At 36.8% G+C, this 17,408-nt stretch overlaps 1 protein-coding gene and 1 long non-coding RNA gene across 13 annotated transcripts in view; both read right to left on the reverse strand.

The window, feature by feature from the left end:
* The window catches only part of unc5cb (unc-5 netrin receptor Cb), a 190,375-nt gene extending 178,270 nt beyond the window's left edge, over positions 1-12,105 (reverse strand). Inside the window, exon 1 of one of the 2 annotated variants that reach the window (XM_051911073.1) lies at positions 11,531-12,105. In XM_051911073.1, the coding sequence (XP_051767033.1) occupies positions 11,531-11,648 (118 nt within the window). In that variant the 5' untranslated portion in view covers positions 11,649-12,105. The remainder of the gene's footprint in view (positions 1-11,530) is intronic. The other variant, XM_051911074.1, reaches the window with a different exon arrangement.
* A 1,000-nt stretch (positions 12,106-13,105) lies between these two features.
* Positions 13,106-17,408, reverse strand: part of LOC127521703 (uncharacterized) — a 163,083-nt gene continuing 158,780 nt past the window's right edge. For 10 of the 11 annotated variants that reach the window (XR_007932443.1, XR_007932448.1, XR_007932446.1 and 7 more), the window contains one exon: positions 15,113-17,099. This is a non-coding gene — a long non-coding RNA (uncharacterized LOC127521703). Of the gene's footprint in view, positions 13,661-15,112; positions 17,100-17,408 lie in introns of those variants that run through there. The other variant, XR_007932449.1, reaches the window with a different exon arrangement.

Consider the following 17,408-nt stretch of genomic DNA (forward strand, 5'->3'; position numbering starts at 1 on the left):
TCGCTCTGCCCACCCGGCAGTAAAGCGTCCTCATTGAGGGCCCGTGATTAACGATGTTTAACGCTCTCAATGGACACCTTCTTGTCTTTGGCAGTTCATCTCAATGCCCTCCATTCTAGTAGGCGATCGTGGTATTGTTGTGATAAGCTTTTCCCCGTGGGTACGAACGCGGCAGGTCATGCAGAAAGCCTTCATTAAGGAGACTTACTACTGTACGATTCTCAATCGGGCTCCTGTGAAATTAGCCCCAGCGAGCATGGCCCAGTTAAGCACTCGCGGCTCGCGGGACCCTTGGGAAACGGCCTGGAGATGTGACTGAACATGAAAGTGCTGAGTTTGGGTTTACCGAGTGATATCACACGCAGATAAACTAATGTTCCAAACACAGAGCAACTGCTTATACATGGAAAACAGAGACAAACACACACCAAGATTAAGAGAACCACACCAGAACATGAAAGCGAGAGTTGAAACACTGCGACATGAGAAACCAAGATCGTGAATCATAAAAGTAGCACAACACAGATAGATTCTCATTACTTTGTTCTGCACTAGATACTCAAACGCCTCGAACGGATCACACAATGTGTGTCTCTAATTTAGCAGCTCATTTAACCGGCCGAAAACACAACATTAAACATTGACATTGTGACACGCACTCACTGAAGCTTTCCCGCACAGTTTAAAACTCCACTTGGCAGTTTTGTAGATAACTTAAAAGAAGAAATATGGGGGGAATTATCCAGAAGATTGATTCTGGAGAGATGAATGCGTGGTATTCATGCGTCTTTATCTGACAGGGCTTGTGATCTCCGGGCCTTGGGTTTAGTTATTCTCTCTGACAAAACATGTTGGGGCCGGGTTGAGGATGTGTCAGGAGGAGAACGCTTCATCAATGTCTGACTGCGAGCTGATAGGCTGCGCGATCCGACGCTGGGATCAGTCTAAAATCCCCAAATGGAGAATGATAACCTGCAGGATTCCCTCTGTAGAGCAAATGGGTTTCCAGACCCTTCTACTCATCTACTTTCTTAAGAAATAAAGAGTTCTAACAAAAGTGGCTTGAACAATAAAAAGTTTTGTAGGACGAGTCTGTGCACTGAACAAGAATACTCTAAATATGCTGATGTTTTATTAACCTTGAACTCAATTCCTGTTCAAATGTTGTCCCAACTTTCCATCTGAACAACCATTTTACAGCGAACAAAGTTCCCAGTGTAAAACATTTATGTGGTAACTATTATTTAAAATGATCATCGCTTTACATTTTACTGGTTTTACTTATGCTGAATTAAACACATTGAATTGAACATGAAATTTTCAAGCAGAAAGACTGAAATATTATGAATAATATTACAAAAAATTGCTTATAAATCTCTCATTATGCTACATCATCCCCAAATATTGGATTCAATCTTTTTGTCAACTTGTTTTCTTTTAATTAGGACAGGTTTTATATTTCTTTTTGGAACTGATCGATCGTAGGCCTTAATTATCTGAGCTTACGTACCTCAGTTTTTGAGTGAAAAAAAAAAAAAAACATTTGTGGATAATTTTGTCCATATTAAATAAAATATGAAAAATGTGCAGTGTTTATCACACTAGTGTGCTTTAATGTTTAACCAGGAAATTTGTTTTAAAATGCTTTTATTTTGTACAAAATGGCACAAAGTCACACTTATCAAAAATGACCGGCCTACAGAAAAGCTTATAAATGCTATTTTATCACCAAATATTGGATTAAATCTTTTTGTCAACTTGTTTTCTTTAAATTAGGACAGGTTTTGTATTTATTTTTCAAATTGATCAATTGTAGGCATTATTTATCTGAGCTTATGCACCTCAGTTTTTCAGTGAAAAAAAGCCTTATTTGCAGATAATTTTGGCAATTTTATAGTAAATATAACAACATTGCACTGTTTATCACTCTAGTGTGCTTTAATATTTAACCAGGAAATTTGTTTAGAAATAGTTTTATTTTCTACAATATGGCACAATTTTTTATTGAATTTAATATTTGCTGATAAAATAGCGTAACAAATGATTTATAAGCTTTTTTTTTTTTTTGTAGCCTGGCCATTTTTGATAATTTTTGTACAAAATAAAAGTATTTCAAAACAAATTTCCTGGTTAAACATTAAAGCACACTATTGTGATAAACAGTGCAATTTTCTTTCATATTTAATGTAAAATTGACAAAATTATCCGCAAATAATATTTTTTTTATGCAAAAACTTAGGTGCATAAGCTCAATGAAATAAGGCCTACGATCGATCAGTTCCAAAAAGAAATGCAAAACCTGTCCTAATTGTAAGAAAACAAGCGATTCCCAATAGATTCCCAGATCCAATATTTGGTAATAAGGTAGCATAATGAGAGAATTATAAGCAATTTTTTGCAGGCCGGAAAGATCACAAGAGGGTTTTCAACACAGCACAAGGGTTAGAAATGTCCCGCTCAAGCTTTGAAATAAAGACACAAAAGTATCACAGTATGATCCCACGCAACACGCATCATATATTCCACGTGTTCCGGGGGTTTCCGATAGTGTTTGTTGAAAAAACAAACTGAAATCTAATGACCTCGTCCATTGTGCTCAACTGCGCATTCATGAGACTCTTTTAGCGCCGCAGAACAAAAGTTTACAGTTTTTAGTTTAGTCGAGTTAACAAATTGACTGCAGTAGGTTGCCTTTTTTAAGTTGTTGCTTTTTTTTTTTTTATAGTGCAGAAATAAACTGTTGTGAACAACATTTAATGTTGACTAACCAAGATCTTCTCTACTGCCCACAAAGCACCTGTCCATGCTAATAAAAAACAACTGCAGCTCTGTGCATTAGCACGACTCAAGTAAAATCAAGCTTAAACGGGGAGCCTGGCCTGAGGCAGTGTTTCTCTAATGACCCATCATGCACCAGACCCTCTAGTCCCCCTTTGAGCTCCGACTTTACTGCCAAGTCAACAGTAGGACTTACACTGACCTCTTATCATCTCTCTGGCTGCATGGGGCCTTTAATGGAAAGCAGAATCCGGCGAAAACCTCAAAGTACCAAGTAAATGTATGTTCTTGTTTAAGCCTCATAAAAACAGGAAAGCACAAACATTTATCTGTGCTATGCTTTCATCTGCTGTCTGCAGAGCTAAAGAATAACAGAGCCAGGAGGCTGATAAAGTGAAGATAGGAAATGGAAACGCGTGGGTCTCATGTTCCCATGATTCCAGCAGGGCGGTGATTGCTTGTCCCGGCCTCCCTCTAAGGTGAACAGCGGTGCACGGCCCTTTCATTACACAAGACTTCTACATCAGTATGCACAACAAAAATCCATCCCATGATGGTCAGTTTGGCCGGCGGACAAGCGTTATGCATTAGCAAGAACACTAATAATTTGGCAAATGTAATTTTAGAGGCTTTGTGGAACTTGGATTGCATGCATGATTGACATACGGATTCAACACGCAGTCACCTCTACAGTCAGGAAGCATATGGCTGAGCATTTAAGGGTTAGTAATATGATTTCTTCTGCTGTACTAAGAACTTGCTAGTAAACTCAGTCGTGCACGTTGTGAGAATATCCCAGCAGGCACCTTGTTTGATTGGACACCACTTTTTGCCTACAGGGAGAGCCATCACACGACAGCGGAGCTAAAAGCAAAGTGTTTCTGGTGGGACCGTGTGCTTTTTATAGCCGCGGCCCATGCATGCAATAAGCGAAAAACGGTGTTCTGCTATTAAGACACAATGACAAGAAAAACATGCAAGAACAACCATCTAAAATGCAGGACTGTTGTGTTGTTACAAGACAAATGATTCAACATTCTGCTTCATTTATGAAGGTCAGAGGTGAAGACTGTATTTTCTGCATCACTAGAGACAGCAAATAAAATAATGACTTTTCAAATATACTACAAAGAATATGCATATGATTTGACTTATTTTATGCATCACTACCACGGTGACATGAACAAACGTACAACACAAAGCATTAAGCTTCACTGCGCAACTACACTGCAAAAAAAAAAATAAAAAATATTTTACAATAAGTTTCCATTTGGTAACATTAGTTAACAATACTTCTAAAGCATTTATTAATTTTACTTAATGTTAATTTCAACATTTACTGATACAGAAGGAGGGTTAAAAACAACCCAAGTCGGGAATGGGTTGTTTTATCCCAGCGATTGGGTTTTTTTAACCCAACAAATTGGGTTGTTTTAATCCAGTGGTTGGGTTAAATGTTTGCCTAACCTGCTGGGTAGTTTTATTTAACTATTGTTTACTGTATTGCTTGCTTAAAATTAACCCAAAATATGTTGGAAATTAACATTTATTAATAAGTTTAATGAATAATAATTAAACAATAAACATTTATTAAATTGCTTATTAATAAATGTTCACCTTTTGATTATTATTGTTGCTTCTAGTAATTATGTTTCTGATTTTTAATTTCCAACCTATTTTGGGTTCATTTTAAGCCAGACATATATATATACTATTTCAGTCTTTCAACTTCGTTTAATTCAACGTGTTATGCCCTGTTCACACAAAGAACGATAACTACAAAGATAACTATAATGATAACTATATTAGCGTCCACACCAGATGACGATATCATTCAGTTTATTCTAATCACGCTGCTATGTTGTCTGTCGCTTTAAATTAATTAATCGCATCCAAAATAAGTTTGTGTTTACATAATATGTGCATGTACTATGCAAATTTATTTTGTATTTATAAAACACATACATGTATATAATTTCAATTACATATTTCAATTTTTGTATTTTACATTTTTCTTAAATACATGCATATGTATGCATTTATAAATAAAAAATAAATATACACAGTACACATACATATATTATGTAAACACAAACTTTTATTCTGGATGCGATTAATTGTTAAACAGCCCTTTGATTGGCTGTGAATGTTTTCTGGAAAAAAATCATTCTGAAAGTGATATTGTTTCTCTGTGCCGTTATCGTTATAGTTGTGCTGTGGATTCTTTTATATTTAAAACACTTTTAGAACTTTTAGTCTTTATCGTTACAGCTATCGTCCTTGGTGTGAACGGGCCTTTACTTGCCATAATTATTTGTTTCGAAGTTTCTGAAAGTACAGTTCAGTTTGGCGACCTTCATAAATGAACCAAAATGTTACGTCTGAGCGTTTTGCGCGGTTGGACGCCGGCGCCGTCCACCAGCAGGGCTAGTATGCGGTCGTGCACATTTACAGCCGGGCGTCGTCCGCTCCCAAAAGACCGGACTCTATCCTTCAAACTGTAAAAAGAGGCGTCACTCTCCTCTCCATAACTGCCCTGAGTGAAACCCCTTGACTGGTAATAACTCTCATCTCTCACTCTCTCTCTCTCCATTTCCTGATCACAATTACCCTCTCCATGAGGAGCAGGGACTGTAAATTACATTTCTCTGATCCTCAGCTATAATTGGACACTGAGGATTCTCTGAGCAGTAAGTGGAAAACAAAGAGGCTTTGAGCGTTTGGGTTTGGATTTCACAACGCCACTCATTACATTAAAGGAGAAGCGTAACATCACTCCATATTCAATAGCACACATGACCACGGTGTGGCCGAGTCGTGTTGTTAAAGAGTTCTGTTGACAGACAGGTCGGTCACTTCTGCAGTGCAATGCTTGAAGTATCTCACTAATGGACTGATAATAGAAGCCAGTGCTGCACTTTGATGCTTCCCCTGTAGTTTACAGGGTGACAGTGTGTGATTAATTGCACGCACTCCACTCCCCGTTCGCTTTTCCTCTTTTCTGCAACGAACAGAGGCCGTCATTGCCGTGACTTTGCTCGCTCACCTACCCGCACAGCTGGATACGGCGCAATTCGCCACAGACAATGACGAGTGCATACTGTAATACATCTTTTACACAGCCAGAGCGCCACGTGACGTCAGGAGAAGAGAGCTGCAACCTCAGCACGCCTTTCGCAGCAATTATCACGAAAAAATATCCTCAGCACGGGGGAAGGCCAACAAACAGCATGCAATGCTGACGGCCCACAAGTTTCTGATGACACGCCGTTTGGCTCGACCTTTACCTTCACTAACACGTGACTGCTTTAGATGTCATTTTCTCCAACTAAAACTGGCATCCTGAGGGAATTACGATACACGGTGGCACTAGGTCATAGTATAGTAGCCGCTCAGCGCACAATGGTGCCTTTGTGTTTCCAAACGCATTTGGAGAACAACCATGATGACTGTAACCTTAGTAGCACCCGTGAGACCCAACCGTTAGGCAATGAGGGAAGCAGTTAGAGTAATGATGATCGCAATAACATTCTCACTTACACTGAATTTTTTGAGCATTGAAAATATTTTCATACAAATAAAAGCATTAGGCCCCCCATTCATAAACAAAGCTCAGAGGACACATAGAGAGTGAGTGGACAGACATGGAAAAAGTGAACTCACGCTTTGACGCACTATACGTTTTTTTTAAACGGTAATTATAAGAGAACAAACAAGGCCTTTGTTTGCCTAAAAAAAGATTGCATATGAGAGAGAGAGATTCATATGCGGAGTATATTCATATGCAAGAGAATTGCATATGAATATACTCCGATCCTGCATAAAAAAGCCTACATGAAAACAAAAATGCACAAGAATGGATTATGCACATCAACAAAGGTTCTGCATATTCAAATAGACAGCCAGTCTACTTCAGCTCCCAAATCCACACGGCCTTCTGCCGTTAAAGAGGATGACAAGATCGTCTCCTGTCTAAGTACTGTCAAGGGTTCTCTGGGTCGGACTGCGTGGTTTTTATCCGCCTCTTGACTTTCACAGTCGCCTCTTATTCATATTCAGCCACTTGTGGTGGAGATGTCAGTGATTTTACTGTACTTGATTCAGGCACTTGCTCTTTATCGCTCTCTTCTCCTCCTCCTCGCAAGGGCCAAGAGAACACTGGAACAAGTGGGAATTCACACACTTAATTAAAACAAGTGTATCGACAGTGAAAAATAGGTGGATAAGGAGAAGAAAGGAGTGTGAGGGAATTTTTTTTTTTCCCATGCAGAATAGCTGAAACTACTTAAATAACACTCTAAAAAATCTTGAGTTATTTTTTCAACCCTTCCTGGGTTGAGCCTTTTGGGCTATTTTATTTGGGTTATTTTTCCAGTGTTTGGGTAGTTTTTGTGTTACCCAGATCCCGAGTCAGACGTAACAACCCAGCGTTTGGGTAGTTTTTGTGTTACCCAGATCCTGGGTCAGACGTAACAACCCAGCGTTTGGGTAGTTTTTGTGTTACCCAGATCCCGAGTCAGACGTAACAACCCAGCGTTTGGGTAGTTTTTGTGTTACCCAGATCCTGGGTCAGACGTAACAACCCAGCGTTTGGGTAGTTTTTGTGTTACCCAGATCCTGGGTCAGACGTAACAACCCAGTGTTTGGGTAGTTTTTGTGTTACCCAGCTCCTGGGTCGGACGTAACAACCCAGTGTTTGGGTAGTTTCTGTGTTACCCAGATCCTGGGTCGGACATAACAACCCAGTGTTTGGGTAGTTTTTGTGTTACCCAGATCCTGGGTCGGACATAACAACCCAGTGTTTGGGTAGTTTTTGTGTTACCCAGATCCTGGGTCGGATGTAACAACCCAGTGTTTGGGTAGTTTATGTGTTACCCAGATCCCGAGTCAGACGTAACAACCCAGGGATTGAGTTATCTATTGTGAGGTTTTATACGCCCTCTTCAGGAGAGAGCAGTGCAGTTTCGTCAAATTGGTGCATGTCTTCAGTAAAATACAGGTTTGTGTACATTTTATTTTATCTAAAAATTCGGTGGAAACAGGACAACAGAGACTGATCGATTACACTTGAATTTCTTCTAAATGTTTTATTTTCATTTCTAATATTTGTTAAATGAGCTTAAATGTAGGCAATATGTATTAAAAACAATAAAATATGCTATACTATAAAATATGATCGAAAATAAAGGAATTATCATGGAAACCAGTGGTTGTGTGAAGTATTCAGGAAAATTTTAGAGGATTTAAGTTAATCCATAAACATCAATTCATGTATGAAGTAAAAAAAAAAAGAAAAAAAAAGCTAGTATTATAGTAAAAATGAATCAACCCATTATGCTGGGTTAAATAGACAACTCAATTTGCTGGGTAAAATTAACCCAACATGTGTTCTGTCCTATATTTACCCAGCCTTTAACCCAGTGTTTTTTAGAGTGAAGTGAACAGGCCGGTTCTTCAGATCCCCATGCGAACCGGAAACGTGTAGCTCATTAGTATCCAAAAACCTATGGGCCATTAATTAGTCGCAAACAATGTTCTCCCTAAATATCGACTTCTTAATGGACACAGAGAGACTTGGTTCGTGTTCCCATTATAGTCAATGGCATTGGCCTCCGAGGGCTTTTGGAATCGGGCTTATGTCATCCTGCGATGCCCTTCAGACACTGGAGCAGGATAGTTTTTCCTCATCCTTTCCTTGTTTCTCATTAACTATGCACAATTGTCCAGGGAGGTTTTGCTAGACTGGATAGGGTTTCTAACAATCCGATTCCTGGCGTTTTTGGAACTGCAGTATGAGCCTGGAGCGTAGCACTTTTTCAAATAATAAAGTAATATATAATTTAGAATAGAACAAAATAAGTGATGTCCAAAAATACAAGATCAGAAGAATTCAGTCCACCTGCATGTAAGCCGCTGAGGGAGGGTTAAAGTCAATGTCAAACACCGCTTGGAGGGAGATACTCACGAGGAAGGAGGTCTTTGTGCCATTCCTCCGTGTCAGAAACATGGCTGCCTGTTTACGTACTCAACAATTATTCAGCGAAATCCCTTTAATGGAGTCCCCACACTCCACTGCACCGAACGGACACTTTTAAGAAGGAAAACGGCATTGGTGTATCTGAGATACGCCACAAACACAAACTTGAAAGCATCTTCACCGTAGAGAAACCACTTTTAACTCGCCATGTTGTGCCCAGAGGAAAATTCATTTAATTAGTTCATTATAATGCAATCAAAGCATGCAGCTCTGAAAATACAGCAGAAATAGTCACTAGCAAAATAATCAAAATAAATATTTATCTTACTCTTAATAGAAACAGGAACTTTGGGTAAATTGTTATTTCAAACACTTCATAAATGTAAAATGAGCACCATTCTCTCAGAATGAGGCCATGAGTGATATTTTGATATACAAGTAATGCAAAATATTCACAAAGAAACATTACATTTGCATTTTGTGAAAGGGCTATAAAATGATCTATGATATAAAACAGCTTAAGTGGAGGAGATTGGGACACTTTTTCCTAGTCATATCAATGGCAAAAAGTGTCCCAATCAACCTGAATTCACCCTATATATGGGTCAATGACGTGACGGGTCATTTTTTTGTCCAAAGGCCTTAATAATAATAATAATAAAACAAAGATATGACATCCAAAGTATGTGAGGTAGTACAACTAGATCTTTTTTATTGAATCCAAAAGGTTTTAATTATATTTTGCTACATATAAAAGGTATTTTAAAGATTTTGAAGTGTCAAAAGGTCATTCGGTTTAACCGTCCAAAGAACAATTTCATTTCATTTGTGATTAAAATATCTTAAAATGTAATAAATGTATATATTTTTTATTCTGGCATGATTTTATAACATCATATATCAACATAGTGCAAAATGGTATTAAAATTACGTGTAGAAGTCGTTGCTTTGTTATGAGAAAGAATGTCTAGAAAATAGTCATTCGGAGTAACCAATATAAAGGGACCATTTTGGATCAAGTCATGCGGTCAATATCATGTGACAGGATGTGACATCATTCAGACATCTGCAAAGGATCACATGGTCATGAAGCAAAGTAACTAACTCTCTTTTAACTATTTGGAAAATTCATGTTTTCACTTGATCATACGCATGAAACATCAGGTCATTCGGTACAACCGCAATAAAACATGGAAAATGTTGCAATATTTTAAAAACTTGTGCTAAATATAAAATGTTTGATTGTTCTTTTGCTAGCTAGCTAGATATCAGACTGTTAGCATTGTGTGAAAATATTGTCATTCGGTATAACCAAAAGTGTCATTCGGTAAAACTGAAATTTTGGTCAAACCGAATGACTTTTATGGTGACAAATTTTGTCCATCTTGTAAAAAAAATGACAAAAGCAGTGCTAACTGATTATAAAAACTAAATAATCTCATTGTTAACACTTAATAAAACTTCAAAATTAATTATATGTCCATTATGTTTTTTTTACACAAAACCTTAATTCGTCAATGACCCAGATATACATATATACATATACATTATATATATATATATATATATATATATATATATATATATATATATATATATATACACACACACACACACACGGCCTCACTCTATATATAGCCGAGATGGGTGGACCCTAGTTGGGGGCATATTTTATATTTTTAAACGTTGATGCAAACAAAATCCAACTATATTTACGCATTTGCATTACGCATTTGCATAAAAATTTGCATAACGTTTTGAAGCTAAGAAATTCTCTACATTTTGAACTGAAACTCAGTCCCCCATTGATTATAGCTATCTATCTATATATATATATATATATATATATATATATATATATATATACACACACACCCACATATATCCTTTCTATACTAAACACAAAAACACACCACAGCATGTGATCAAAGATTTACAGCAAAAAAGATCCGTTTGAAAAACAACTCAGATCAAATACTCTTAGCCTTTAAACGCAGAAATCACAACAGAAATGTCATGTAACAAAATTTCAGCATTCATAACAGGACTAAAGATATTAACAAGCAGGATGAGCTTTCGGGAAGGTAAAGATCTGTGTCTGCGCATAAACAACGACAAACAAACGTCGTTCTGCTCATTTCTGGTTCAAACACACTCGTGCTTTTGTTCAGTCACACAGCAGACAAAGTTTTCTCAAGTAATGACCTCACTATGAGCTCATAAATCTTAAACATCCACATATATGGTATTCAATATAAAGAGATTTAAACAACTGTGACAATATTTAAATAACCAATAAAAATAACCAGTAGGATCTTATACTCACAGCAACAATAATAAAACTACAGCAACAAAAATAATAACACAATAATAGTATATTATATTATTATTGTTACTATTATTAAATATATAAACAAATCTGATCTGGCGCAAATGGATTCATAATTTGTTCGATCAACACAGAATCGCGGAATTTACATAATAGACAACAAAAACGATCAATTCACGCTGGCATGAAATATTATATTTGATAATCTAAGCAAATGAATGACAGAATTGATTCCCCCAAAGACTCATTACTCACTGAAATCAGACATTATATATCTATTTAAGTTAATTTGCACGTCTGTGTGAAGATGGATCTGTTTGACAACTTTTCATACGCAAATCTTGCACTGATCCGACCAATAATATAACAAAACTTTATCTCGCTCGTTCAGCAAACTTCAGTACAGATCGATATTTCACCTGCCGAAAACTGAATTGTTTTCTTACCTTGAGCCGCACCGATGTTGATAAGCGATAAAATACTAAAAATCAACACAGTGATCATCTGCGGTAAGAATCCCGATCCGCCTCGTTCTCTTTTCGCAGTCTTTTTACTTCTTCCCATCGTATAAACAGTCGAAACAAGGCAAAAATCCGCCGTCAGGTGAAATAATCAGAGAAGCCTCTGGAGATGTTGTTTATAGTAAAACCAACGAAATCAAAGACTGTGGCGGAGAGTCGGTTATTTGCGGAGGGAAATATTGGTCGAATCCGTTGGTTTTTACCTCAGCGCACTCTTCTGACAGACAGCGGCCACCAACGCCCGTCAAACACATATGTTTGGGATTAAATATCCTCAGTTTGTCCTCTTCTGTGCAGTTTTTCTCTCAAGGCTTCACGAAATGCTGTAAATTAGCCGTAAACAGGTAAAAATCAGCTCTCCTGAGGTGAGCTCATGTTCAGTATCGGCGTCTGTCAGTGAAGTTCCTTCAGCGCGCGCTCCCCGCCTTCTGATGGAGAGTTGAAGAGGCGCGCGATCCCCGCGCGAGCCATCGGCGCTCCAGCCAATCCGAATGCGCACCGACTTTAGTGTGAAGAAAACCAGGTGCGGGAGCGCGGAGCGGATGTTAACCTCGATCAGATGGATAACGGTTGGGTGTTTTATCAAATGAGCTTTAATGAGATGATGAGAAGCTGTTCTGGTCACATGTCAATTAGATGTTATTTTATTCTGTTCCGTTTAGGATCGTTTTCTGCAGACAATTCAGCACATACTGAGATACTCATACGGAAATACTGTAAAATGAGGGAATATATATTTATGATATATATAAACATACATATATACATATATATAGACATAAATATATATATTTACATACATAAATATATAATATTCACACACACACACACACACACACACACACATATATATTCCCTCATTCTATACATAAATATATAAATAAATGCTATATATATATATATATATATGCATACATAAATGTATATATTTACACACTCACACACACACACACACACACACACGTGTATATTTACATACATATATACATACAAATATATATATACTATACATAATATATACATATATATATTTACATACACAAATATATACTTATACGTGTATATATATATATATATGCATACATACATGTATATATTTTACACACACACGTATATATATATGTAGAATATATATACATACATAAATACACACACACATATTTGTGTGTATATATATATATATATATACTCATACGTATATATACATACATAATATACATATACACATATACACATATATATATATATATATATATATATATATAAATACATAAATTCACACACACACACACAAATATATATATATATACCCTCATTCTACAGTATTTCTGTATGACTACTTATACATACATACATAAATATACATATAATATACATAATATTACATATTATTTTTATTTCTTTACTTTCCAAAAATGGTTAGTATATGGAGAACAATTTACAATTGTTTTAATGATTGTTTTCTGACTTAAAATTCATATAATTCACACAGGGAGGTTTGAAAATGATTTTATTGTAGTTAATGTTTTACTCTTGGTTCTGATCCATGACACTGAGTAAACAAGAGGAAAACAAACCTCTCTGGAATCTAATCAACAAAACCTTTAAGTACATTTGCTTTGCTTATCACTGCCCTCCTGTTATTCATTTAGCCCTGCTAATTGCCCAAAACATGCTCTCTTGTCAGAAGGCATGATCGATAATTATGACAGGAAGAAAACCACAAACCATGATAACTGAAGTGAGCTCGCAAATCCTGCTGCCGGCGTGCCGAGCCTGTCGTCTGAGCCCGTGATAAGAGTCTGTGATTCAGTCTTCTCTATCTGCAGGTGTTCACGTATGATGCATGATGTCATGGCTTAATGGTTAAGGATCCGGGCTGCCGACTTCAGTATTGTGGGTTCAACCTTAGGTGGAGTGACCTAGAAACTGGAGAGCTGCCGAAATTCCAGTCCTACTCGATCACCGTTGCGCCCTGGAGCGAGACACTTAACCTCGGGTTTCTTCAAGAAGGCAGTTCGTGCTCTTCAGTCCTTTCACATGATGAAGCATCTGCTAAATGGCCAGTAAAATAAACAGTTTTACATTGAATGCACTTTATAATGCATGGTCACTAAAGACACACACTTGTCATGTTTTTCAAATTGATTTATGCATCCTCATATTTTCAATGTAAAGTCTTAAACAGCCCCAGTAAATATTATGTAACTCTGTAATGTTTACCGACAGAGGTAATGCTGTTTACAACAGGAGTTCAGCGAGTAAGATCATACTGCCTTTAATCTTGGTGAGTGACAACTCAGAAAACCCATTTACTAGGGTAGTGGTTAACATCATGGGTGGCCTGCCTGTGTAATCTCATACATGGAATTCCAAGTACACAGCGTCTTCCGAGGCTTTGCGATGATTTTCCGTGAGCATGCGAGTCTATAGTCAAACTATCCCTTTGTTGGGCTTTTGTTTGGCCACAATGGAAACAGTATACAGGGCAGAAAAAAATACACTGCATCCTGAGCAAGCATGCATTGTAAAAAATGCTGGGTTAAAAACAACCCAGGTTGGGTTGAACGTGGACAAACCCAGCGGACTGCGTTGTTTTAACCCAGCGAATTGGGTTGATTTAACCCGGTGAATTGGGTTGATTTAACCCAGCGAATTGGGTTGTTTTAACCCAGCAAATTGGTTGTTTTAACCCGGCGAATTGGGTTGTTTTAACCAAGTGAATTGGCTGTTTTAACCCAACGGTTGGGTTGCTTTAACCCTGCGAATTGGGTTGATTTAACCCGGCGAATTGGGTTGATTTAACCCAGCGAATTGGTTGTTTTAACCTAGTGAATTGGCTGTTTTAACCCAACGGTTGGGTTGTTTTAACCCAGTGAATTGGGTTGTTTTAACCCAGTGAATTGGCTGTTTTAACCCAGCGGTTGGGTTGTTTTAACCCAGTGAATTGGCTGTTTTAACCCAGCGGTTGGGTTGATCTAACCCAGCGAATTGGTTGTTTTAACCCAGCGAATTGGTTGTTTTAACCCAGTGAATTGGTTGTTTTAACCCAGCGAATTGGTTGTTTTAACCCAGTGAATTGGGTTGTTTTAACCCAGCGAATTGGCTGTTTTAACCCAGCGGTTGGGTTAAATGTTTGCCCAACCTGCTGGGTAGTTTTATTTAACTCAACTATTTTTTTTTAAAAATTACTGTATTTCTTGCTTAAAATGAACCCAAAGTATGTTGGAAATGAACATTTACTAATATGTTTAATAAATGAACATTTATTAATAAGTTTAAAGAATAATAATTAAACAATAAACATTTATTAAATTGCTTATTAATAAATTTTCACCTTTTGATTATTATTGTTTCCTCTAGTAGTTATGCGTCTAATTTTTAATTTCCAACATATTTTAGGTTCATTTTAAGTCAGACATATAGTAATTTTTAAACAATAGTTGAGTTCAATAAAACTACCCAGCAGGTTAGGCAAACATTTAACCCAACCGCTGGGTTTGTCCATTTTCAACCCAACTTAAAAACAGGTTGTTTTTATCCCAGAGTTTTTTAGAGTGTGTGCTATTAAATTGTGCCACATGTTGTTCATCTCTTAAAAAAAAACATACATCTTTTATGTCTTATATATATTTTTTTAGCTTCACAACTTTGAAATGATACAATACTCCGAAGTAATATCAAAATGTCAGAGGTCTCCATCAGCAAACAGCAACAATAGCTCACATAGACTTAATTCCCTCTCACCCCGAGGTTCAGCTCTGTAATATCTCTATTTTTTTGGTCCATTTTTATGAACCCGCTTTGATGACCTATTCCCTTCCTGGCCCCAAAAGAAAAACTGCCCCCGAGAGAGCTGGGAAAAGAACATGTACAGAGTCTCAGAGACTAATGTCACCCACTGCGCTCATTCAGCACCAGAGGTGACACACCGTGACATCATTTCCTCTCCTTAGTCTTCTCAGTAAGGAGCTGCAACATCCCTTTATTCTTCCACTTTTACAGAGTTATTTGGACTGTAATCCCTCATAACTGCTGGTTAAATCGACCGTAACAGTGGACTGAATTGGGTGCCCTTAAAGGTGGACTTTCTGTGCCACATTTTTTGTGGACATATCATGACTTACAGTACATATATACTGTTCAAAATATTAATACTTTTATTCATCAAGGATGCATTTAATTGATCAAAAGTGACAATAAAGATGTTTATAATGTTACAAAAGATTCTATTTCAAATAAATGCTGTTTTTTTTTTACTTTCTATTCATCAAAGAATCCTGAAAAATAAAATGTATCACAGTTTCCATAAAAATATGAACTGTTTTCAACACTGATAATAATCATAAATGTTTCTTAAGCAGCAAATCATCATATTAGAATGATTTCTGAAGGATCATGTGACACTGAAGACTGGAGTAATGATGCTGAAAATTCAGCTTTGATCACAGGAATAAATTACACTTTACTATATATTCACATAGAAAACAGATATTTTAAATTGTAATAATATTTCACTATTTTTAATGTATTTTTTGATCAAATAAAAGTAGCTTTGGTGAGCATAAACACTCAAAAACATTAAAAAAACATTTAAAAAAATTAAACCAACCCCAAACTTTTGAACAGTAGTGTATTTATAAACTACAAAGATTGGACAATCACATTCATTCAGACAGATAGATGTTTATCTTTTATTTTTATTTTCAGTCAATCAAATTGAGAACAGGAGGAAATGAGCCTCATGGGAAACTAAATCAAGTGCTCAAAATGAACTGCAGTAATAGTGAGATTTGCTCATCTTGTTTTTTGTGGGTTGAACAATGATGTCGGTGAGAATCTGACATCTTATGGCATTTCACTTTGAATTACCAGCGGGAGGGAAATTGCTTTTTTGCTGATGGGCCTGAGAGAACATTATCTATTACTCGTGGAAACAGATTCAAACTTGACCAAACTATGATTATAGTCTTTCTTTCCCTGTATTATTATGCTAATTCACAGTGTTTGGTAAATGCACGTATGTGAGAATATATATATATATATATATTTGCATCCACTAAATACTGTGGGTTTATTTTAACGAAGCACGCTGATTATCCTACAGGTAATCATGTAAAATGGTTTGATTGACTCCTGTTATTAAATGCAAACTACAAGTTTGTTGAGATGTAGAAACAGAAGTGAAGGAAACTGAGCCTCTAGAGGGCAGAATTAAGACCTTTACTCTTAAATTAAAGATGTATTTTATTCTGAAGGCGGGCGTAAGTTTTTCCACAATTGATGCTCTCGATCTGTTCTATAAATGTAATGTACTTTTTTATAAAGTATGAGGAGATTGATTTGGCTTAAAACCTAATGGCTCTGGTTGGTATTTTACTGTCAGTGCAGATATTTCAAGCGAATGGCCCTTTAACAAATTCTGTACCGAAAGCACATTGTAATGTCACATGAGCTCGTCCAGTTCTTCAGTAACGAATGGCTGCCCGCAGACCTAAGAGGGAGAAAGTTGAATTAATTCAGATGCTCCTGACATTCATGCATAAATAAGGCATTTAGTGCTTTTTGCATATGCTCCATTTAGCGGAAGGAAGTTTTTTATTGATATGGCGGTAAAACTGTTAAGAATCCATTATGCTTTTATTAATTGGGCTGATATTAATCAGACAAGGACAGCAGCAACAGTGAACAAATAGATTCATCATGTTTTTAGCAGTGATTCTCACATGGGTGTCCATCCAGAAATGGGTTCTGATGGGTCACGGACAGCAGGAGAAAAGCAATGTGAAACGCACATCATAAC

This window comes from Ctenopharyngodon idella, chromosome 10, assembly GCF_019924925.1.
Source record: "Ctenopharyngodon idella isolate HZGC_01 chromosome 10, HZGC01, whole genome shotgun sequence".
NCBI lineage: Eukaryota > Metazoa > Chordata > Actinopteri > Cypriniformes > Xenocyprididae > Ctenopharyngodon > Ctenopharyngodon idella.